At 41.2% G+C, this 23,852-nt stretch overlaps 1 protein-coding gene across 3 annotated transcripts in view; it reads right to left on the bottom strand.

Moving 5' to 3' along the window:
* ATP2C1 (ATPase secretory pathway Ca2+ transporting 1) overlaps window positions 1-23,852 on the bottom strand; it is a 133,359-nt gene that overhangs the window by 40,406 nt on the left and 69,101 nt on the right. For all 3 annotated transcript variants that reach the window (XM_079795654.1, XM_079795652.1, XM_079795653.1), the window contains exons 8-17: window positions 21,712-21,867; window positions 20,880-20,948; window positions 19,582-19,657; window positions 17,385-17,451; window positions 13,456-13,580; window positions 11,762-11,859; window positions 6,899-6,994; window positions 6,460-6,549; window positions 4,145-4,249; window positions 2,823-2,979 (exon numbers count right to left, since the gene is read on the bottom strand). In XM_079795654.1, coding sequence (XP_079651780.1) covers window positions 2,823-2,979; window positions 4,145-4,249; window positions 6,460-6,549; window positions 6,899-6,994; window positions 11,762-11,859; window positions 13,456-13,580; window positions 17,385-17,451; window positions 19,582-19,657; window positions 20,880-20,948; window positions 21,712-21,867 — 1,039 coding nt within the window. The remainder of the gene's footprint in view (window positions 1-2,822; window positions 2,980-4,144; window positions 4,250-6,459; window positions 6,550-6,898; window positions 6,995-11,761; window positions 11,860-13,455; window positions 13,581-17,384; window positions 17,452-19,581; window positions 19,658-20,879; window positions 20,949-21,711; window positions 21,868-23,852) is intronic.

Below are 23,852 nucleotides of genomic sequence, written 5' to 3'. Positions count from 1 at the left end.
AGAGATAGAAACATCAATGATGAGAGAGAATCACTGATTGGTTGCCTCCTGCACACCTCCCACGGGGGATTGAGCCCACAACCCAGGCATGTGCCCTTGACCAGAATTGAACTCAGGACCCTTCAGTCCGAAGGCCAATGCTCTATCCACTGAGCCAAACTGGGTAGGGCTATATAATCTTTAAGAACCAAAATTATTATGTGGTAAGACAATACAGTTTAATGCTTCTAGATATAAGGTTGCTTTAAATTACTAAAAATTAAAAGGAATAAGAAGAGAAGGCAAATGAGCAAATAAAAATGTTTTTACATAGTAACCATATGCAGCTCCTTTCAACATACACTATTGGCTCTTCGGAAAATTCAATTAATTGTTTGGAGAAACTATTGGTTTGCTGGGTTTTAAAGTCAATTTTAAACAGATACCTTTGAAGGTGGCTTCTTCAGCTTTCCAATTTATAGGACTGTGTAACAATTCAATAGCTTGAAGAGGTTGCTATATTAGTTAGACACAATATGTAACAATTTCATACATGATAAACCTGGGAGGTGAAGTTAACTATAAAGTGATTATAAAACCACTATCACCAACAGTAGTTTATATTCCTTCATTCTATAACATTAACAGGTATTTCTTATTTGCAACTCTGATAATTTAAGAGTATATAAATAACACCACCCTAAAATTATTTATAGTTAGCTTTCTGTCATCTTTGGGCACTTAAGATATAGTATAAAGTACTGTTCATTTCCAAATACCATTTAGTTTATTCTCAGAATTCTGGAACCTCACTTTACTACCTATGAACCAATGGATGTGTCTCAAGCTGGGATATTATTAGACTAAAGAACTTACCACAGAAAACACAATAAAAGCACACAAACTAAACATAGGTATCTCATGGGGAAACTGAAAGTCCCAGCAAGATCACAGGAAGTATCCATTCTTATTCAAACAGAAGCATGGAGGATTAGATATATTAAGAAAACCAACTGTAAAGGCAAATATCTTCCATTTTTGCATTGTAAGATGTGGGCCCCACAGCTACATAAATAGTTCAGCATATGACTTCACCTTGACAGTCCCTAGTGTTGGAATAGAGGCAGATAGTAACAGAAGGGGACAGCATCAATTTGCGTCAAAAAGGGAGATCAGCTCTTGGCACTCTCAATGGAGGGGTGATATTAGCCTAGAGCTTAGTATCCTATATTTATGTTTGCTTCTTCAGAACAAATGAAGATCTACTGCTACTGTTTGGGACAGGCTAGGTAGACCTTTTCATGTAGAAAGTTCCCAAATAAAATATAAAAACAAACATTTCAAGATTATGAATCATTTGTACTTTAAAAAACTTGCTTTATAAGATGTAACGTAAGTATATATAAAGTTAAATTTAAAATCTTTCTATTATTCATTACGGTAATTTCAGAGGGAAGAGGAAGGTGGAGCACAAGCAGAAGTAGAAAAGATAAGATAGAAGAGAAAAATGACCAGAGTGTTTTCTAAAGCTCTGTGAAACAAAGGCTTTGTCTTCTACCAACTCTGGTCTATTTCACAATATTACAACAGCAAACATACAACAAAACCTCCACATTCCTCCAGATGACAAGAGTCAGAATTTAAAAAATGTGAAACCCCTGTTCCAAAAACTTAAGGAAAACAGGAAGCACATACCAAATCTTTAAGACTTCCTCTGTGTCTCTAAATCCCAGCCAACTTTGAAACCCTCTGTTGTAAGCTGCTAAGAATAACAAAACTGTGCCCTCAAATAAAACCACAAGAATACCTTTCTAAATCTGTAAATCAGAAAGTCCTATAAACCTATATAAATGTTGTATAGCCACAAAAAGCCCTTGCTTAAGTGAACCATGAGTATGGAGATTTTGTACATAGCTTGTTTCTTTCTCCCAGGAATTGAAGTCTTTGACTTCGTTTTGTAAAAATAATAAAATTAAGGAAGCCAACTCTTCCAATTTCCTTGAGATACTCTACATAAATATACATATATATAATTAGCCACAAGCCAGATGACTATTCAGAAGGTAAAAACCAGGTATGGCCCCAACCCCTGCCTCTTGAATCATAAGATGTCCCTAAGAGAAGTGGCCTGATGTGTGTGTGCACAGCAGATCCTCTCACCCCATCATGTTTAGTCAGCAACACAAACATAAGCAGAATCTGGGCACTTTCACACTTTACTGGTAAATGCCAAAGGAATAAAGCAGATGAGAAACACTTCAATGTTTAGGAAAGTATTTTAGATCTATTAACAAATAAGTCTGTCAAAGTAATGAAATAAAGAAGGAGTAATATCACTTTACCTCCATCCATCTCCTTCCTCACAAGATAAACTTGTTTAAAACAAAATTTCTGCCCTGGCCTGTATGGCTTGGTTGGTTGGGCATTGTCCTATGCACTGGGAGGTTAACGGTTCAATTCCCGGACAAGGACACATATCCGGGTTGCAGGCTCAATCCCCTGTAGGGGATGTGCAGGAGACAGCCAATAGATGATTCTTCTCACATCGGATGTTTTTCTCTCTTCCCTCGTCTAATAAATCAATCAACTATTATAAAAATAAAATTTTTATCACCTACTCATACATCACTGCAGGTCTATAAGAGTTCATATTTTGCTATATTCCCATTTTTTTCCATGTTTTGGGGGTCAATGAGACAAGTAAATCATAACACTTCAGAAATGGTAGGGTTCTACGGAGCCTGGACTAGAGCTGTACAGCTCAGGTGTGAAGCATGAATTTTCTACAATGAACAGAAAGCATTATCTTTCCACCTGGGGGGACGATGCTGAAGCAACCTTACCTCTGAGCCCTGCTGAGCCCATTCGTGCCTTCTCTTGTTGGGACCGATCTCTCTGCTGCTGGGTGAGGGTTAAAGTCTGTCCTTTGCTAAGGTATGTAGTACAATACTTAATCACCTGTTCATAAGCACCCTTCATAAAACAAATCTCTGGTCCATCCTAGGAGAAAAAGAACAGAGCAAATAAATTCAAATTAATTTCAACTTGTACATATCTGCCATTGTAATCCAAAAGCAAGCAGTATTCATTTATCATAATCCCCAGGGTAGCTACTCAAGCCTAAGGCTTTGAGTGGCACTTGAACTCTGAAAATTAAAAGTTCATATGTGGGGGTTTCCTGCACTTTACAAACAGCATCTACTCCCTACCTTCACCCTTACACATTGAAAGCAGTACTATACTAAGCCCCAGATTAGGCACTCAGATTTGAGGAGAGGCTCACAACTTAACAGGAATAGGAGAAAGAGAGCTAACATCTGCCCAAGCAATGACTCAGGCTTTCTTCTCTTGGTTGTTAGTATATGTATACATTATATGTATTCTCACAACCACCTTATGGGTATTAGCAGACTTTTTCTTCTATTTTTTATCATAGTAGAGTAATATACAAAAGCTTACAATGAAAAACTGTAGTTTCCTGCCCAAACCTTCTTACCTCTAGTCCTACCCTAAAAGGCAAGCCAATTTTAACTCTATAGATGTTGGTATTTATCTCCAAGTTTTTTAAAATATGTTTATATTATTTATATTTTTTGCTTATCAATTTTATAATTGTCTATTGTGATAGGTGGTAGTTTGGCTACCCCCACTACCTATTCCTCTTCTCTATATCATCTATACTAATAATCTATACTAATAAAAAGGTAATATGCTAATTAGACCAGGTCAAGCGGACATCTTCCAGTCTCTGGTCCTCCTTCCAGACAAAGTCACAGTGGCGGGGGCCGAGGCAGAAGCAATTAGGGGCAATCAGGCTGGCAGGGGAGCAGTTAGGGGCAATCAGGCCGGCAGGGGAGAGAAGTTAGGGGAAATCAGACTGGCAGGGGAGGGCGGTTAGGGGCGATCAGGCAGGTGAGTGGTTAGGAGCCAGCGATCCCAGACTGTGAGAGAGATGTCCCCGATTGGAAGGGGTATAGGCCGGGCTGAAGTCAAAGAGAACACGAAAATAGCAAGGGATGAATATACTACAAATTATACACACTTTAAAACAACAGGTCTTTGTTATGCTCAATGACTATTTAAATCTAAAGGTGGACAACAAAAAATAATCATCTATGTTAACAAAATATAGTAAGTATTCTTTAAATGGAAAATGGAAAGATACCTGCTGTGTTCTGTGTACACACTTAACAGCCATCCACTTTTGCTCAGAGCTAAAAGGATATTCAGCTTTTCTGATATAATCCTGTTGAACTCCATCAAGACCCATCTATACAGCACAAAAAGAAAGTTAATTCTCACCAGCATGTGACTATTTTTTCCTTTAACATGAACAAGGGTCATAACTTGTAGTTAGGCTAGCTAGAGATACATGGATTATTTTTCAAATAATGGTGACAGAATAGCAGTACTCCATCTATATATACCGTATTTCTCTGGATAGCAACATACATATTCAACATGAAAGCCTGGGTGTTTAGATACCTGGACTGTACACAGACTAAGTCTTCAACACTGACTATATTAAAACCACTACTGACTCAATTCTGGATAGAATCAGGAGACAACAAAAGGTACTCAACCAATACTGAGCATTTACTTTTATAATGAATAGAAATTTCAGATTCAATTTTTCACTCCTTAGGGATTCAACTCTTATCTTACCTGTTGCTCCCATTCTACTCCCTTATACCCCTCACCTACCACTTGATATTCTGACTACTACCAATGTCATGTAGCTTTTTTCCCCTCCAATACCCCTTTGCATTTTCCTCAAAATATTCAAAAATATTTTTTAAACTACTCAAAAAGCCTAGTTCATTACTTCTGCTGACTTTTTGTTGTCTACTGAAACATGTTGAGACACTACTTCCTGGCTTTCAAAAGTCCTCCAGAAACTGACCACATAGTCTATTTAACAATTCCCTGAGTTACTCAAACTCCTTCCATTTCACCCAAGTTAACCAATACACAAGCCAAAAATCCATTCTATGCTTACTTATTACTCTATGCTTTTATTTCTGCTTTTTCTAGCTTACCTACTATCTGAACCCTTCCTATCCTTCAAAGCCCAGGTCCCTAGTCTGAATTGGCACTGTCCTTAAGTTTAGGACTTAACTGTCTACTATCTTGGTCTGCCTTTTATTTGTTCCAAGCAGTCCCCCACCCATAAGGAAGTAGTTTCATATTCTTTATCTCTCAAAGAGATAAAGTTAAGTATAACATAGTAAATCTTATTAACAGATTCAACTTTTGAACGTCTTTTATAAAGCTACTAGAGGCCCAGTGCACGAAATTCGTGCATGGGTAGGGTCCCAAGAGGCTGCCGGCTGGGGCACCTTCCTTCCCCTGGCTGCCTGCTGCCACTGCCGGACCCGCCCCCTGGTCGAACTCCCAGTCAAACTCCCCGTCAAATTCCTGGTGGAGGGAACAATTTGCATATTAGGCTTTTATTATAAAAGCTATATACTATGTCATTTTAGTTACAAGGAGAACAAATGATAACAAAATATTACTATCTGTTAAGGAAACATATATTCTAAAAATATCTATTTTATTTTCTAAAATTATTATAATAGCCAACATTTCAATATTGGATCTCAATTGAAGTAACCTCATTTAGAGGCATATTCTATTTCACAAAGTCTCAAAGTTTTCTAACTTCTCTTAAAAGTAGAGATTTTATTTTTGTTTGGGAGTGACAGATCAGACTTTCAGATTTCTCATTTAATCAAATGTAGGGCTTAGGAGAAGAGGTCAACTAAAATAGATCAAAGGGTCACTGAAACAGCACCTCGTCTCCCTAACACAAATTCTAATTCTGAACTCATTTTAAGAAATAAATAATGAAGGGGCCCAGCCTGTATGGCTCAGTGGTTGTCAACCTAGGAACCAAGAGGTCACTGGTTCGATTCCCGATGAGAGAACATGCCCGGGTTGTGGGTTTGATCCCCAATAGGGGGCGTGCAGGAGGCAGCTGATCGATGATGTTTCTCTCTCATTGATGTTTCTATCTTTCTATCCTTTGGCCTTCCTCTCTCTAAAAGAAAAAAATCAAAAAAAAAAAAAATCAAAAGAAATATATTTTAAAAAAATAATGAAGGGAAAGGGTCAACTGGAAAAAGCTGATTTCTCATGATATCCTTAGTATTTTTACATGGAAATACTAGAGTGTTGTCCTTAACTCATTTGAAAGTCAGTATTTATCAGCAATAACACACATAGAGTTTTTTCACAAAAACACTAAACAGACAACAGAAACATTTCTTCATTAGAAGAAATCCATCAATGTTTCTTGCATATAAGGGATAAAATTATACTGAGAAAGCTCTATGCTTTGTATTTCCAGGAAGACTAAAACTGGTTCCCAAAAGGCAGTAAAAACATTGTACCTAAACCATTAATACTGAAATTGATGGCCTCACATTCTCTTGTAAGAGTGGTATTTTATATGTCAATGAAGAGAGATTAGAGACATACCTTCATTGCAAGAGCAATTAAGGCTCCTTCTGTTGGCTTCCCCATTAGAGTGTCATTTCTAATTACAGCATCATTGCACACACAGCCCGCCTAAGAGAAAGAAACATAAACTATGAACCCATCACTGTGTCCTAAGTCATTATAAAGAAAATCATCTTCTGCCCTCACCAGTGTTGCTCAGTGGTAGAGTGTCAGCCCACTCACCAGAGGGTCATGGGTTGGATTCCTGATCAAGGGCACATACCTGGGTTGCAGGTTTGATCCCACGCCTCTGGTTGGGTGGCAACCAATCTATGTGTCTCTCTCACATCAATATTTCTCTCCCTCTGTCCCCCCACCCTTTTCACTTTCTCTAAAAATTAACTGAAAGAATATCCTACATTGAGGATTAACAACAACAAGAAAAAGAAAGTCACCTTCTCGGGGAATAAATGTTTACCTCAACAATTCTGCTAACAGCTGGGTTACAGAATCCATGAACAACATCACCATCGACAATCACTTCTCCAAATGAATTGTAGCCAACTCCAGTAACCTAGGGAACATAAAGTAGGGTCAATAATATAATCAGTAGACAGTGACAATACCTATGAAAAACAAAATCTATGGTGAGTTATATTCAGTTCATTTTATAAATCATGACACAGCATCTTACCTTATAATAGAGAAACATGCAAATTGACCGCACCTCCGCTATGCCCATGATTGGGCCAGCGGAGGCTGAGGGCGGGACTCCCGGTGTCCTGTCGACCGTTGATAAAATCAAGATGGCGGTGCCCAGTGGCCGCGCCCGAGCCGCTGCTCCCCTGGGGTGCCAGGGGTGATCGGCACCCCGGGGGGCGTGGCCGCGCCCGTGACCGCTCCCTGGGGGTGCCTGGGGTGATAGGCACCCCTGGGGGGCGTGACCACGCCCGTGCAGCTGCTCCCCGGGGGTGCCTAGGGTGATCGGCACCCCGGGGGGCGTGGCAGCGCCCGTGACCGCTCCCTGGGGGTGCCTGGGGTGATAGGCACCCCTGGGGGGCGTGACCACGCCCGTGCAGCTGCTCCCCGGGGGTGCCTAGGGTGATCGGCACCCCGGGGGGGCGTGGCCGCGCCCGTGCCCGCTCCCCGGGGGTGCCTGGGGTGACCGGCACCCCGGGGGGGCGTGGCCACGCCCGTGCTGCCGCTCCCCGGGGGTGCCTGGGGTGATAGGCACCCGGGGGGGCGTGGCCACGCCCGTGCAGCTGCTCCCCGGAGGTGCCTGGGGTGATCGGCACCCCGGGGGGCGTGACCGCGCCCGTGCAGCTGCTCCCCGGGGGTGCCTGGGGTGATAGGCACCCCTGGGGGGCGTGACCACGCCCGTGCAGCTGCTCCCCGGGGGTGCCTAGGGTGATCGGCACCCCGGGGGGGCGTGGACACGCCCATGCTGCCGCTCCCCGGGGGTGCCTGGGGTGATCGGCACCCCGGGGGGGCGTGGCCGTGCCCCTGCTGCCGCTCCCCGGGGGTGCCTGGGGCGATTGGCACCCCGGGGGGGCGTGGCCGCGCCCTTGCCCGCTCCCGGGGGGTGCCTGGGGTGATAGGCACCCTGGGGGGGCGTGACCACGCCCGTGCAGCTGCTCCCCGGGGGTGCCTGGGGTGATCGGCACCCCGGGGGGCGTGGCATGGGGGCGTGGCCGGTCCTCTGGGGTGCCTGGGGCGATGGGCACCCCGGGGGGGCGTGGCATGGGGCGTGGCCGCTCCCCGGGGGTGCCTGGGGCGATCGGCACCCCGGGGGGCGTGGCCGCGCCCCTGCTGCCACTCCCCGGGGGTGCCTGGGGTGATCGGCACCCTGGGGGGGCGTGACCACGCCCATGCAGCTGCTCCCCAGGGGTGCCTAGGGTGATCGGCACCCCGGGGGGGCGTGGCCGCGCCCGTGCCCGCTCCCCGGGGGTGCCTGGGGTGATCGTCACCCCGGGGGGCGTGGCCGCGCCCCTGCTGCCGCTCCCCGGGGGTGCCTGGGGCGATCGGCACCCCGTGGGGGGCGTGTTCGCGCCCGTGCCGCTGCTCCCCAGGGGTGCCTGGGGCGATCGGCACCCCGGGGGGCGTGGCCACGCCTGTGCCGCTGCTCCCCGGGGGTGCCTGGGGCGATCGGCACCCCGGGGGGGGCGTGGCCGCGCCCGTGCCCACTCCCTGGGGGTGCCTGGGGCGATCGGCACCCCGGGGGAGCGTGTCCACGCCCGTGCAGCTGCTCACCGGGGGTGCCTGGGGCGATCAGCACCCCCTGGCGGCATGGCAAGGGGGCGTGGCCGCTCCCCGGGGGTGCCTGGGGCGATCGGCACCCCGGGGGCGTGGCCACGCCCCTGCCATTGCTCCCCGGGGTTGCCTGGGGAGATCGGCACCCCGGGGGGGCGTGGCCGCGCCCGTGCCGCCGCTCCCCGGGGGTGCCTAGGGCGATCGGCACCCCAGGGGGCGTGGCATGGGGGCGTGGCCGCTCCCTGGGGGTGCCTGGGGCGATCCGTGTGAGAGGGATGTCCAACTGCAGGTTTAGGCCCGATTCCACAGGGCCTAAACCTGCAGTTGGACATCCCCCGAGGGGTCCCATATTAGAGAGGGTGCAAGCTGGGCTGAGGGACACCCTCCCCAGTGCACGAATTTCGTGCACCGGGCCTCTAGTGTATATATAAAAAAGCATGTAAATTAGTCTAAAAGAACATTTAATAGTTAAAGGACTATAAATTCTCATTTTTGCCACAATGATGAACCTTTAGTTAATAATACTAATAATTACAATTACAATAATGTATAGTATATCGTAAGAAAAAACAATATAATCATTAATATAATTAATATAATATTATTGTTTCTATGTATAGTATACTATAAAACATGAAAATCACTATACATAAGTGAGCTTAAATTTATAAAACATCCTATATAATAAAAGGCTAATATGCAAATCGACTGAACAGCAGAATGACCGGTCGCTATGATGCGCACTGACCACCAGGGGATAGACGCTCAACACAGGAGCTACCCCCTGGTGGTCAGTGCGCTCCCACAGGGGGAGCGCCACTCAGCCAGAAGCCGGGCTCACAGCTGATGAGCGCAGCGGTGGTGGTAGGAGCCTCTCTGGCCTCCACCGCAGCACTAAGGATGTCCAACTGCGGAGAGTGGGCCTATGCCGGCAGTCAGACATCCCCCGAGGGCTCCCAGACTCCGAGAGGGGGTAGGCCAGGCTGAGGGACCCCCACTCCCCCAAGTGCACAAATCTCGTGCACCGGGCCTCCAGTTATATTAATAACATACTACGATGTACAAAGAATTCAAGTCCATTTCCAAATCTAACATTCATCACAAACATAATGTAGACAAAAGCAGAATTCTTTTTGCAAATATGCAGGCTCAGAGACATTAAATGATTTATCCTAGCACTTACAAACTACTGTAATAGCATATTACACACCAGTTTTAAAAATCAGAGATTGAGACAAACCATATACTTATACAGTATGGCTAGAACAAACAAAGCCAAACAAAAGTTAAATTTCACAATAAAAATAAGATAGTTTAGAGAGAAATTACACATAGTTAATGCTTGACATATAAAATTATGGGCTTAAAACAAAAGAGAAAATTAAATCCTCTACCTGGACCATATAAGCACATGTAACCCCAATGACCCCTCTGAGTCATCTAGAAAAGGTATCCTATCTAATAAAAGAGTAATATGCAAATTGACCATCACTCCAACACACAAGATGGCTGCCCCAATGTGGTCAAAGATGGCTGCCCCCCCATGTGGACACAAGATGGACACCACAAGATATCCAGCAGGGGAGGGCAGTTGGGAGGGATCAGGCCTGCAGGGAAGGGCAGTTGGGGGGAACCAGGCCTGCAAGGGATGGCAGTTGGGGGTGATCAAACCTGCAGGGGAGGGCATTTAGGGGTGACCAGGCCGGCAGAGAAGGGAAGTTGGGGGCGACCGGGCCTGCAGGGGAGGGCAGTTAGGGGCAATCAGGCTGGCAGGGGAGCGGTTAGAGGGTGATCAGGCTGGCAAGCAGAAGTGGTTAGGGGCAATCAGGAAGGCAGGCAGGCGAGCAGTTGGGAGCCAGCAGTCCTGGATTGTGAGAGGGATGTCCAGCTGCCCGTTTAGGATCAGGCCTAAACAGGAGGATCGGGCCTAAACAGGTAGTCGGGCATCCCTCAAGGGGTCCCAGATTGGAGAGGGTGCAGGCTGAGCTGAGGGACACACTCCCCTGTGCACGAATTTCGTGCACTGGGCCTCTAGTATTTAATAACATAGCATTGAGTATCCTTAACAAAATCTAAAACCCTAAATATCAACAGTTTCATTTTAAGGCCTATATAAAATAGAATTAAATAAACGTAAGTACAAATTATGTCAATTTGTCTAATGCTTACTTTGCTCGATGAATTGGTTGTTAATGCATTTAAAACACTGTAGCCCTCATAAGTAGTGTTAATGAACATTCCAGACAGAAATCCTGCCAAGAATAGGTGAGACTGCAAATTGTCCTCACCCAGCTTCAAAAGTAACCAATGCACATATACTGATGTGCACTTAAAAGACTGCCAATATATTTTTAAGATAATGTAATTCATCTATTTAGTTATTCTTTCAACAAGTATTTACTGCTATGAGTCAGGCCCTGTGCTGGGCAACAGAGTTCTTGCACTATTACAACTTAAAGTACAATAGGAACAGTAACAAAAAATTTTACCTGCATTAAGGATTAGAAGGTATGAAGTTTTATTTTAAAAAACCTGTAACATAGGGCCCTTTCTAGTTAGTCAGCTTTTCCGAAGAAGTGGGGATGAAACTAAGGTGCAAAAGATGATACAGCAGTAATTTTGTCCCACTGAAAGAATCATAAGACCAGTGTGTTTGATGCACAGAAAGCAAAGGGGAACATATAAGGTTGAAGAAGGAAATAATGGTCATAACATGAAGGGCCTTGCAAGACCACACTTCAGGATCTTGGTCACAATGGAAAGCCACTGAAGCATCTTAATTTATGGAGTGACATATTCAAAATTTGGTTCTAAAAAATCCCTCAAGCTTCACATAGAGCAAGGACATCAAGAGTTTGGTAATGAATGGATGTAAAAGTGATTAAGAGAGGGGTGTCAAACTGGATTAAAAGTTCTTGGACTGTATAAGTGGAGTAAGATTAAGACTTGGTAGAATAACATGGGAAGGAGAAAGTTCTGCTGCTGACTAAAGTACAGCCATTTTGAAGGTAAGAGTCTGGAACAGTTAACAATGTTAAACACCAAGTTTCTTAACAAAGTAATACTGTTGTTAAAAGAATCTATAGAGTACCTCAGCATGCAGACCATCTGAAGTAAATATGTGAGTAACAGTCATTTCATTCTTCGTCAGTGTTCCAGTTTTATCTGAGCAAATGACATTACAGCAGCCTAAAGAATAAACCATTACAAGTCACCAAAAGTCAAGGAGAAATACAAGTTCACATTGACAACAAATCAAAGATTGTGGGAGCCTGCCCTGCTTCTTTGAATTTTGTACAAATCAAGCTCATTGATAATTTTAGACTGCTGACTCTCAGCATGTTTGCTTCATTGTAAGGTAGTTTCTGAAATTAAAATTAAAAATTAGATATTGATAAATGTTGAATTTTTCTTATTTACTTACAGTTGAATTTTATCAATGCTATTCAATATTAGCTTTATATAATAACCTATGTAATAAAAGCCTAAGCGATTGTTATGGTGGAATGACCAGAATGACTGGTTGGTCGCTCAACGCAGGAGCTGCCCCATGGTGGCCAGTGCTCCCCTACAGGGGGCATGCCGCTCAGCCAGAAGCTGGGCTCACAGCTGGCGAGCGCAGCAGCAGTGGCAGGAGCCTCTTCCGCCTCCATGGCAGCACTAAGAAGCAGCAAGTCGAGCAGTAAGGAATGTAAGCCAGCAGGAGGACATCCCTTTAGTAGACCAGGACCCCTCGCTCCTTATTGCCCGCCTGCTCACTGCTCCTTAATGTTCGGCTTGCTGCTCCTTAGTGCTGCTGAGGTGGGAGAGGCTCCCACCACCGTCGCTGCACTCGCCAGCCATGAGCCTGGCCTTGGGGGATGTCTGACTGCCGACTTAGGCAGTCGGACATCCACCGAGGGGTCCCAGACTGCGAGAGGGTGCAGGCCGGGCTGAGGGGCCCCCTACCCCCAGTGCACAAATTTCGTGCACTGCACCTCTAGTTTTATATAATACACTTGAGGCCCAATGCACGAAATTCGTGCAAGAGTAGGCCTTCCTCCCCCTGGCTGCCAGCACCGGCTTCCCTCTGGCAATGGGGACCCGGGCTTCCCTCTGGCACCCAGCACCCGGAACCCAGGCTTCCCTCGCAGTCCCAGCTTCGTCCAGAAGGTCGTCCTGTCTAATTAGCATATTATGCTTTTATTATTATAGATTTTCTAGAAAGTTTTAAGGGTGCCTAAATATAACCCCATATAATTTTTTAAATCAGTATGTGAAGTTATTTTACCTTTTCAATAATAAAATGCAAACTAGAATTTAAATTCAACAATCTTGGATTCCCAAATTAAAAAAAAAAGTTTCACAGCATATATAAAGTTATCACAGTTTTCATATCACATATAAAGTTGTATCATAGCAATGTAACTTGTATATTTACTGTTCTTATCAGTGAATTCTACTTAAGTATGACCTTTTAGGATCTATAAATATCTATTAGGTTTCTTGAGCTGCCAAAAAATTCTATTAATTTTACGCCAAGGTTTCATTTGTTATATAGATTTTTTAAAGCATGATTTAAGAATTAGAACATTCCATGATGCAAAAAAACTTCTCTAACCGTTACCTGTCCTGAAGGATATGCATTTTTAATTACTTTTTGGTTGCTAAAACTATACTCACATTGCCACAAGCCAAACACCACAATGCAAACCTCTAAGAAAAAAATTATAAAACCCAAAGATAATTCACTGTTAGTGTAAACTAACACATCATTGTATAAGTAGGCTCTTTCCACAGACTTACTCAGAGTTTCAACTATAGGCAGTTTTTTCACAATGGCCCTTTTCTTCACCATTCTCATAACACCAAGGGCTAGAGTCACTGTGACCACAATGGGAAGACCTTCAGGAATTGCTGCTACAGCCAAACTGTAACCAATGTATATATAGTATTAAAGTTTAAGTTAAATAGTAACCACAGCAATAATTTCAAACGTCTGTTACTTAAAAGAGTGGCTAAAAAAAATGCAAAATTAATAGTCAATACCCAAAAATGGCCTCACAAGAAAAGAAAAGTGAACACTTACTGGACACCTACTAGTTGTCAGGTTAAGCAGTGGTTAAAGAATATAAGTTCTGACATCAGATTGCTTAGATCTGTACCCCTAGCTTCACCAATTTTTACCTGTGTGACCCTGAGCTATTATTTCTCCAGCTCTGTAGTTTAGTTTCCTCATCTACAAATATAGATAACAATAACAGATGTTCAGGAAAAACTTGTCCAAGAATGTTCACAGCAGCAATAATCACAACAGCCAAAGGGTGGAAACAACTCAAATGTCTATCAACTGATGAATAGGAAATTGTGGTATATCCATACAATAGAGTATTATTCACCCATAAAAAGGTATGAAGTACTGATACATGCTCATTATGGATTAACCTTTAAAACATAATGTAAAGTGAAAGAAGCCAGACACAAAAGGACACCTTTTCATTTATATGAAATATCAAGAATTAGCAAATCCATATACACATAAAGCAGTTTAGTGGTTACCAAGGGCAAGGGAGACAAGAATGGGGATGATTATTTAATGAACAGAGTTTTCTTTTGGGGTGATAAAAAATTTCTGACAATAGTGGTAATGGTTGTACAACATTATGAATATACTTAACTGCATTGTACATTTTTAAGCAGTAAATTTAGGGTATGTGAATTTTATCATAACAAAAAAATTAATCACTTCACTGTTTCCCTTATAATATAAAAATAATCTAATTTCTGTATTTATTCCATTTCAAGTGTTATCTCTTGACTCCGATACAGATAAGGATATATACATTTCTATTCCTCATTCTAACACTGTTCTCTCCTGTGTTTCTACTTCCCAATTTCTATACTTACTTTTTTTATATGATCTAACTTGATATCATTAGCAATCAGTTCTATAACCATAATTAACTTTTCATGCTTTGTTTACAGATTGATTCTAAAATTAAAAGCCAATGAATAACACTTGCAATACCACTGCCTAAACAGTGTACACTGAAGAATCAAGAAATATGTGTTATCAATAATACTTCCTTCTCTCTGTTGAATTATTTCAAGTTCAAATAGAATCCTCTTTTCTTATGCTTTCATTAACCCTCATATATCAGGAAAACTAGGTATCATCATTTACAATACAGATCCAATGGACCTTTTCATGCTTTTATATTTAAATCATTTTATAAATAATATGCAGAAGAAGAAAATGGATTGTAAAAATTTTCACTTGAATTTTAACTATATTCCTCAATTTGAAGGTATATGTATATCTGAAATGGGCAACGTCCTTTATTTTTTAAATATATTTTTATTGATTTCAGAAAGAAAGAGGGAGAGAGAGAGAGAAATATCAATGATGAGAGAGAATCATTGATTGGCTGCCTCCCTCCTGCATGTCCCACACAGGGGATCAAGCTTACAACCCGGTATGTGCCCTGACTGGGAATCAAACTGTGACCTCCTGGTTCATAGCACTGAGCCACATCAGCTGGGCAGGGCAATGTCCTTTAGATGCAACTAAGTGCTCATCAACTGTTACAAATGACATCTAACAAACTGAGCTACCCAGCCAAAGCCTTAATCCATTGATTTTTCTCTAATTCTTGAACTATTACTTTCTACACTTATTTTCTTTAGATGCCAAGGTGAGTTTCACTCTTACTTTACACCACACACATCATCTTCCTTTCTTTCACCCTTGTTTTTCTGTAATTCATACAAGGATAGGTAAGGAATAAGTTTTCTGATTACCTGCCTATCCTATATAATAAAAGGGTAATATGCAAATTTACCCTAACAGCGGAACAACCAGGAATGACCTGTCGCTATGACGCGCACTGACCACCAGGGGGCAGACGCTCAGCACAGGAGCTGACCCCTGGTGGTCAGTGCACTCCCACAGGGCCACAGGGCGCTCAGCCACAAGCCGGACTGACGGCTGCGAGTGCAGCAGCGGTGGCAGGAGCCTCTCCCGCCTCCTCAGCAGTGCTAAGGATGTCCGACTGCGGCTTAGGCGGGAAGTGGGCCTAAGCCATCAGTTGGACATCCCCCGAGGGCTCCAAGGCTGCCAAAGGGATGTCTGACTGCCAGCTTAGGTCCGATCCCTAGGGGAGCGGGCCTAAGCTGGCAGGTGGATATATCCCAAGGGGTCCTGGACTGCGATAGGGCACAGGCCAGGCTGAGGGACCCCCATGAGTGCACAAATTTTTGTGCACCGGGCCTCTAGTCTATTTTTAATTAATTGGATTGGTACTTTATCCAGGACTAGATTTATAGACTTAAAATCATCCCCCATACTTTCAGAGTACTACCCCATCATCTTCAAATGTAATCCAATGTTGCTGTGGATGAAGGATTAATAAAATTCTTTCCCCCTTCTGTATTCATTAAATCTCTAGCTTTGTTCTCCTAATGATCTGACAAAAGGTAGCATGTCCACTATGTTTCTAGGCAACACCTCCTGACTGATAAGCTGTCTATGGACTGGGAGAATTATAATTATTTAACAGAAAGTCATAGTTTGGATTTCCTGAGAGTAGTGACTCATAACTAACTAGACATGTTTCTTGCAGGCATCATGAAAAGTGTGTTTCCAGATATACTGTGGTATATGGAGCATTTTAACCCAGTGTAGTTCCTGCACTCAGAAGGTCATCTCATTTTTTGCACCTAAGCTGAACTGCACAAACTGCAGCAAGGACTCTCTCAGAAGAGGGATGCCTGAAGTTGCCTAGCTGTGTTTGATTCCCAGTCAAGGCACATACCTGGGCACAGGTACCAGATGAGATCTATAAAAGTATTATGAGTTGAAATGTTTAGTAGAGCCTAAAAAGACCCTGTGATGGGAACTGCAGTTGCTAATTTGAAGTCTGATACCTGTTTAATTAGCCTTCCTTAGTAGATGACCTGACTTGTTTTTTTTCTTTTGTTTCACAATGACTGCATTTAGTTGGGAGTTTTTTTCATCCTGCTTAGCATTTGGAGAATTCTTCAAAACTATAAAGATTCATGTCTCACCTCAGATTGAGAAAATGTTAATGCATAGTTTCTTATATAATTTCTTCTTACCTCTTTTGAAACTTCTATTAGTTAGATATGCTAGTTATTTAATTATTCTCTTTGACACTTTTATCTCATTTCTGTTTTGGAATTTTTACTCTACTTTTTGGGGGGACCTCCTCAATTGTATTATTAAGCCTTTAAATTGAAATTTTAATTTCAGCCATCATATTTTAATTTCTAAAAGTTTTTTTTGTTCTGAATACTTCTCTATAGTAATCTATAATGCAGTTTCTTCACAAATCTCTGAAAGTACAAATGCTGTTTACTTTTAATTTTTCTCCTATTTCTTGAATTTTTTTCATTTTTGCACTAAAATTAATTATTCAGTTTCTATATTGTGGTCTTTCTCTTTCATGCTGCTAGTTTTTATTTGTCGATCTTTAACTCTATTTACATATATAAATGCAATAATGGGTTGATAATACCAGATATCTAATATAGGTTTTCTCCACTGTCATATATGTTGGTTTTAATTCATTTCAATATATGAATTCTGAACTATTTAAATAGAGGTACTATACCGTATGTGCTCATATAATACCTCCACAATGGAACATATGCTATACCTATTAGAGAAATGAGAAGAGCAAAAGAGACTTCCATTTATAAACATTAGAACTTACCTTACACTAATAGTAAACATTTCCAGGATATCTTTTCCTAGTAACCAGCCAACCAACATGATGATACCTGCAACAGAATCAAAAAGCAATTTTTCTTTTTTATATAAAACTAGAGGCCCGGTGCACGAAATTCGTGCACGGGGGTGGGGGTGGGGGGGTGTTCCTCAGCCCAGCCTGCACCCTCTCCAATCTGGGATCCCTCAAGGGATGTCCGACTGCCCGTTTAGGCACGATCCTATTGTGGATCGGGCCTAAACTGGCAGTCGGACATCCCTCTCACAATCCAGGACTGCTGGCTCCCAACTGCTCGCCTGCCTGCCTTCCTGATTGCCCCTAACCGCTTCTGCCTGCCAGCCTCATCACCCCCTAACCACTCCCCTGCCAGCCTGACTGATGCCTAACTGCTCCCCTGCCAGCCTGTTTGCCCCTAACTGCCCTCCCCTGCAGGCCTGGTTCCTCCCAACTGCCCTCCCCTGCTGGCCTGATCGCCCACAACTGCCCTCCCTTGCAGGCCTTGTCCCTCCCAACTGACCTCCCCTGGCCATCTTGTGGCAGCCAACTTGTGTCCACATGGGGGTAGCCATCTTTGACCACATGGGGGCAGCCATCTTGTGTGTTGGAGTGATGGTCAATTTGCATATTACTCTTTTATTAGATAGGATGACTTAGGCATAGAAGGGATAGAAACTAAGGGCAGCAAAATATTCCTTGATATTAAAGGCGAAAGTATACTAGGAAGTGATTACAAGATTTTACAAAAATGTAGTAAGCAGGAGAGATTAAAGTTAATGCTGTGATGCACACATGCACACAAATACACACATTTTACCTTTTGTTGCCATTGCTAGTACCCATCCCTTAAAGCATAATATCTGCGAACTCCCAGTATAGAAAAATAGTTCTAATACTTTCATACAATGAAGGGGGAAAAAGGTCACATAAGACATACAGGTCTTCTACTTATTATCAGCTTTGCAACAAAAAACCCAGAAACTTTACTTATGGTAACTCAATATGCATACATTACATATTAACCTTGTATTACAAACAAAGAAATACTTAGGACTTGGCTCAAAGAATGATATGTTTTACCTCATTTTTAGTATTTAAAAATTACTACTTTTATGGTATTTAAAAATTAAAAAATCAACTAACATAAGTGAAACAAGATTTCCTATTCTCTGCTTTAACCTTTGTCTTTGAAAAAAGGGGGCAAAGGGTACACTACTGTTTTTATGAGGAAAAATACAATATAACCAGAGTTTTAATAAAGCAACTTCGAGATTGTATTCTAGATCAATATAAATATTTAAACAAGTTTATCTTCATCTTTCTAAAACTACAAAATAATGATCCATATCATGACCTTCTAAGATCCTATCCCAAATACTCTCCTAACAAAATAAATTATATTCAATGAATTATACCATATTGTATGTGTATATATTCGTGTGTGTGTGTGTGTGTGTGAGTAAAACTGGAGTAAAATACTCATAACATTAAAAAAAAAAAAGAACTGATATCCTAAGTATACAAAGAGCTGTTACAAATCTGGGACTCAAACCACAACAGAAGAAGAGCCAAAGAAATAGACTGGCAGGTCATAAAAATGGACCCACACACATATGACAAAGTGTTCAGTTACTCTAATATTGAATTCTGAAATAAAATAATGAGAAGTCTTTTATTCACCTGTTAAGTAAATGACAACAAAGATGGCAAGAACGCACAATGGAATGCTATACAAATTTTAAATTTGTTTTAATGAGCATCTACTTAATGACAAGATGTTTATGACAGAATATGTGAATAAAAAAAGTAGTCCATAATTCAATACTATCACATTTTATTGAAGACAAAAAATACTGTTTACAAAAATGCTCTTTCATTATATGAATTAAACAGAGTTCTGGTGTGTGTGTGTTTTTTTTCAATTAGCAATAATCGCGTCTCGAATAAATCTCACTGGCTACGATACTGCCACTGCGCAAAACTAAACAGAGTTCTGTTTTATCTGTAGAAAAGAACAATGCTAAGGGATAGTTTTGTAATTTTTAAAAAGTAGTAATAAAACTAAAAGTTAGTAAATGAATAAATAAATGTATGTATGTATGCATGTATGTAAACTACCCCTTCATACTAAAAAAAATAAAACCTAAGTAAATATATGAGATATACATACTCACTCTTCTCTTACCTATTATACCAAAGGAGTAAAAGGAAAGTTGCTTTCCTAGGAGGTCCATGCTCTTCTGCAGAGGGGTTTTCGGTGCCTTGACAAATTGGAAAAGTGAATCACTATAATTAGCTAAACTTAGAGAGATATACTAAGTGCCATGGACTTTGTTAAGTGCTTGAAATACCCATGCTAGTGCTTAACACATACAACTCTCCCTTAAGGTAAATATGACCCCCTTCACTGAGGAAACTGAAATATCTGTTTATCTGAAAAGGTTCATGCTCCCCTCTATGCCTCTCTTTGAAGAAAAACCTATTCTTCCAACCAGCTTCTCTAGGACTTCATTACCATCAGCTGCCCCTTACATTTCCCATCTTTCTCCTTTCTGTATCCACAAACATGATGGAACCCAAGTCTTTCTACTCTGTTGGTTCCTTAACCTGTTAATGCCCTTTTCTAGCAGTCTCTTCACTGCCAAGCTTCTTGGAATGGTGTATACACTGCAACATGAACACTAGAGTCTTGGCAGGTTACCTGAGAAATCCACATGACTTAGGGAGAATATATTTATAGAAGGCAACTTCTTTTTTATATATAAGAAAGCACTTTAAATGAAAGAACTAATCTTCAAAATCCTTAAACAAGAATATCTTCCAGATTACTTTACTTTGCAATCGGTTTTCCCATTATTTGGAATTATGTAAAGTTGGGAATTTTGGTAGAAGACATGTTCTGAGGTACAAATATACTATTTAGTAATCTTTAAAATTAATATGATAGCTCTGGCTGGTGTGGTTCCGTTGGTTGGGCATCGTCCCTGTACCAGGAGGTTGCCAGTTCTATTTCCGGTCAAGAGCACATGCCCAGGTTGCAGGCTCTATCCCAGGTAGGAGAGGGTAGAGGGACTGCAGGAGGCAGCCGATCAATGTTGCACTCTCACATCAATGTTCCTCTCTCTCTCCCTCTCCCTTTTGCCCTCTAAAAATCAGTAAACTATTCTTAAAAAAAAAAAAAAAGGTAATATGATAAAGTTCATTTCCAAAAGACTTAGCCCTATAAATAAGCTATAAACCTTTTTATCCTATAAACAACAAATAATTATAAAAATGTTTTAGAATATAAACAATGCCAATTCAAGCCCTTCCAATCACAGGCTTTCCAATTATGTTTTTAAGCATAGACAACTGAGTGATATTCTGGATAAACTTTTACTGTCAATAGTACATAAAATAATCTACCAATATTCTTTTTTCTTTACTTACAATAGAGAATGTCAGATTTGAAACGAATGCATCATTAACAAACTAAGTACTCACTTCTTCTGCTTGCATCATTTTAAAAACTTCTCCAAATTCAGAATTTTCTCCTGTTCCAATGACAACACCCTAAGGGAAAAAAACAGGAAAATATATTTACTTTCAGATGGAATCCTCTCTCAGCAATAACAACAAAACCTTCATTCCATTTCTACAAAGTCTTTCCTACAGTAAAGATATGACATACATATCCAAGGATCCCTTAGCAAATGTTACTAGAGATCATTAGTATTTATTTGTACCTTGTGATACAAACCTTGAAAAAAAATTTCATTAAACTTACTTTTGACTCAATTTTGAAGCCAATTTTTTTATATTAATATTTCTGAGATTTGAATCTTATACTCAATAGAGACATTTAAAGTAGGATATATTTGTCCCCTCAAATGCCTTTTACATCTGTGAAATATTAGACTCCAGAAACAAAATATTTGTAATCAATCAGTAGGTGAATGATATGCAGTCAGAATATTATAGCCAGTACCATATCAAATAAGCTCCAACTTTATTTAACCAGTAATGAACATAACTATGAGCCACTATTTCTATCTTTAAAAAAAAATTTTTAAAAAGGAAGAAAAAAAGAACAAGTGCTGAGGACTATGCCTTTAAAGGATGCACTCAAGATAATAGCAGAACTGTGGACAGATGTTATACCTCAGGGGCTTCTCCTCAGCCTCCCAAATAGCTGCCAAGGGTTAGGTTTAATTAATTTTGTTGTTTCTGTCTCGTATTTTTTAAAGATTCACATAAAATTAGCAAAAAAAAAGAAATGAAAAAAATGGTTTAAAAAAAAAAAGGAATAGCTATTTTCAAAACAAGAAAAAATTACCTTTGCTTTGCCACATCTGACCAGTGTTCCCATGAAGGCAATGTTACTTCTTGATGCAAGGTCTCCATTAGTCGCAGCCAGCTGAGGAGCTGTCAACTTAGAACAAGGTGTTGTCTCTCCTGTCAAGCTGGACTCATCAATGGAAAGATCCACAGACTTGGGGAACATAAAGTATTCCATTACACTCAAGGATGAAGACTCTCTGTGCTACATTTAACATCTCAAGAGTTTGTAACCCTCACTTCTTCATCAAATATCCCCCTTCTATTAATTATCCTAGTCTTTTATCATATCCAGTACTCTAAAATAGAATAAGTACAACCATATTTAAAAATTAAGTCAACAAAATCCAATATGTAAAGTAGAATGCTATATCATGAGACAAGACTAATCTAAATTTCAAAATACAACTAGAGAAAAGGAGACACTTAGCTGAGACTTAATCTTTAGTGAAAACTCAACTCTCATGAAAAAATAATATTTCCTAATTTTGCCATGCCCTAAAATTCTGAAAATGTGTTTGGCAGATTAAAACCAACCACAACAGAATGAGAAATATGAAAAAAGGGTATAAAAGGTACTGAGAAAGAAATCATTTCATCATTTGGGCTCAGTTTTCATGAAATCCTTCCTGGTATACATCCCTATATTTATCCCAAATGTACATTAGCAAAAATGTATATATAAAAAATGTATATAAAAATTATAAACTTTAAATAAAAAAAGTGTATAAACAATTCCATGCAAATAAAGATATCATATTATCTTCCAACTCTGCAACAGGGTTCAATTCTGATGGTTTCATTCCTAATACAATTACATATTCACCTAACCAAGAATGCAAAAACAAAAAAAAAAATCACCATTTTACATATGAAAAACACTGCAGATGTGACCTGGCTCTGATTCTGAAAGTATGGTCCAGAGAACAATAGATCCAAGTATGTTAACAGGCATATGTAATGTGATAGATAATTGACAGACAGGCACACATAAGCACATATACGTATGAAGAGACCAAACTATATTAACATTTCCTAAAAATTTAGTGCCATGTGAATGTGATGAACTTTAGTATTAAAACAGGCTTATAAAAAGTATTATCTTAAAACACAGATCAACAGTCCTTTAGTCTTTAAAAAGCTTCCCATCCTATATAAAAAAGCCTAATATGCACATCGGCCAAATGGTGGAACGGCCTGTAGAACGACTGGTCGCTATGATGCGCATTGACCACCAGGGGGCAGACGCTCAGGGCAGGAGCTGCCCCCATCCCGGGGCCTGCCAAGGTGGGTGCCAGCGGTGGCCCCCCTGATCGCCCTGCCAGTCGCCCCGCAGAGTGAGGCAACTGGTGGCAGTGAGGGGGCAGGGCCGGCGAGCAGGTGGCGCCAGGCCAGCCAAGGTGGGTGCCAGCAGGGGCCCCCCAATCACCCCACTGGTCATCCCACAGGTCGGCCCTGATAACTGGCCAGGCCTAGGGACTCTACCCATGCATGGATTTCATGCACCAGGCCTCTAGTTTTATATAATTAATGTATACAAAGACAAGCCAAATACATTTGGGTTCATTACTTCCACCCAACTACAGATTAAAAAATAAATAAAAGCTGCCATGTCCAAATGCAATGGAATTTTTCTTTTTAACACGTTAAGCGCCATGTCAGTCACCGATGACCGACACTATACTTTCTGTCTGGACTGGTCAGTCACTGGTGCCGCCAGCATATTGGTGAAATCGGATTTCTCGGTCTAAACAGAAAGGAAGACAAAACAGGCTTGGCGCTTACCGTGTTAAAGGAATATATTTACTTGACTTCTCTTTCCAAATTAATCTTAACACATTGCAGACCAGTAGTTTTATTGCTAGCTTTACCCAGTGACGAGATAAGTTTCTATTGAACGAGTACAAAAAAAGTTTTACATGTTAAAGGCATGCTTTAAAATTAAATACCCATTGCATTTTTTAAGTTATTTATTACATGTTCTTATAAGCTAATATCTTTTTAAGGAATTCTTGTGCTTGGCCACAAGCCTTAGAACAGAAAACACGAGAATTCTCATGATCTGTCCACAATGTATTAAGACTGCATAATTTTACACACTGATTGATACATTACAAAAAAAAAAAAGTTAGATGTTTC

Source organism: Cnephaeus nilssonii (assembly GCF_951640355.1).
Source record: "Cnephaeus nilssonii genome assembly, chromosome: 17".
Classification (NCBI taxonomy): Eukaryota; Metazoa; Chordata; class Mammalia; order Chiroptera; family Vespertilionidae; genus Cnephaeus; species Cnephaeus nilssonii.
The sequence above is the reverse complement of the archived record's forward strand: the minus strand, read 5'-3'. Positions and strand labels throughout refer to the sequence as shown.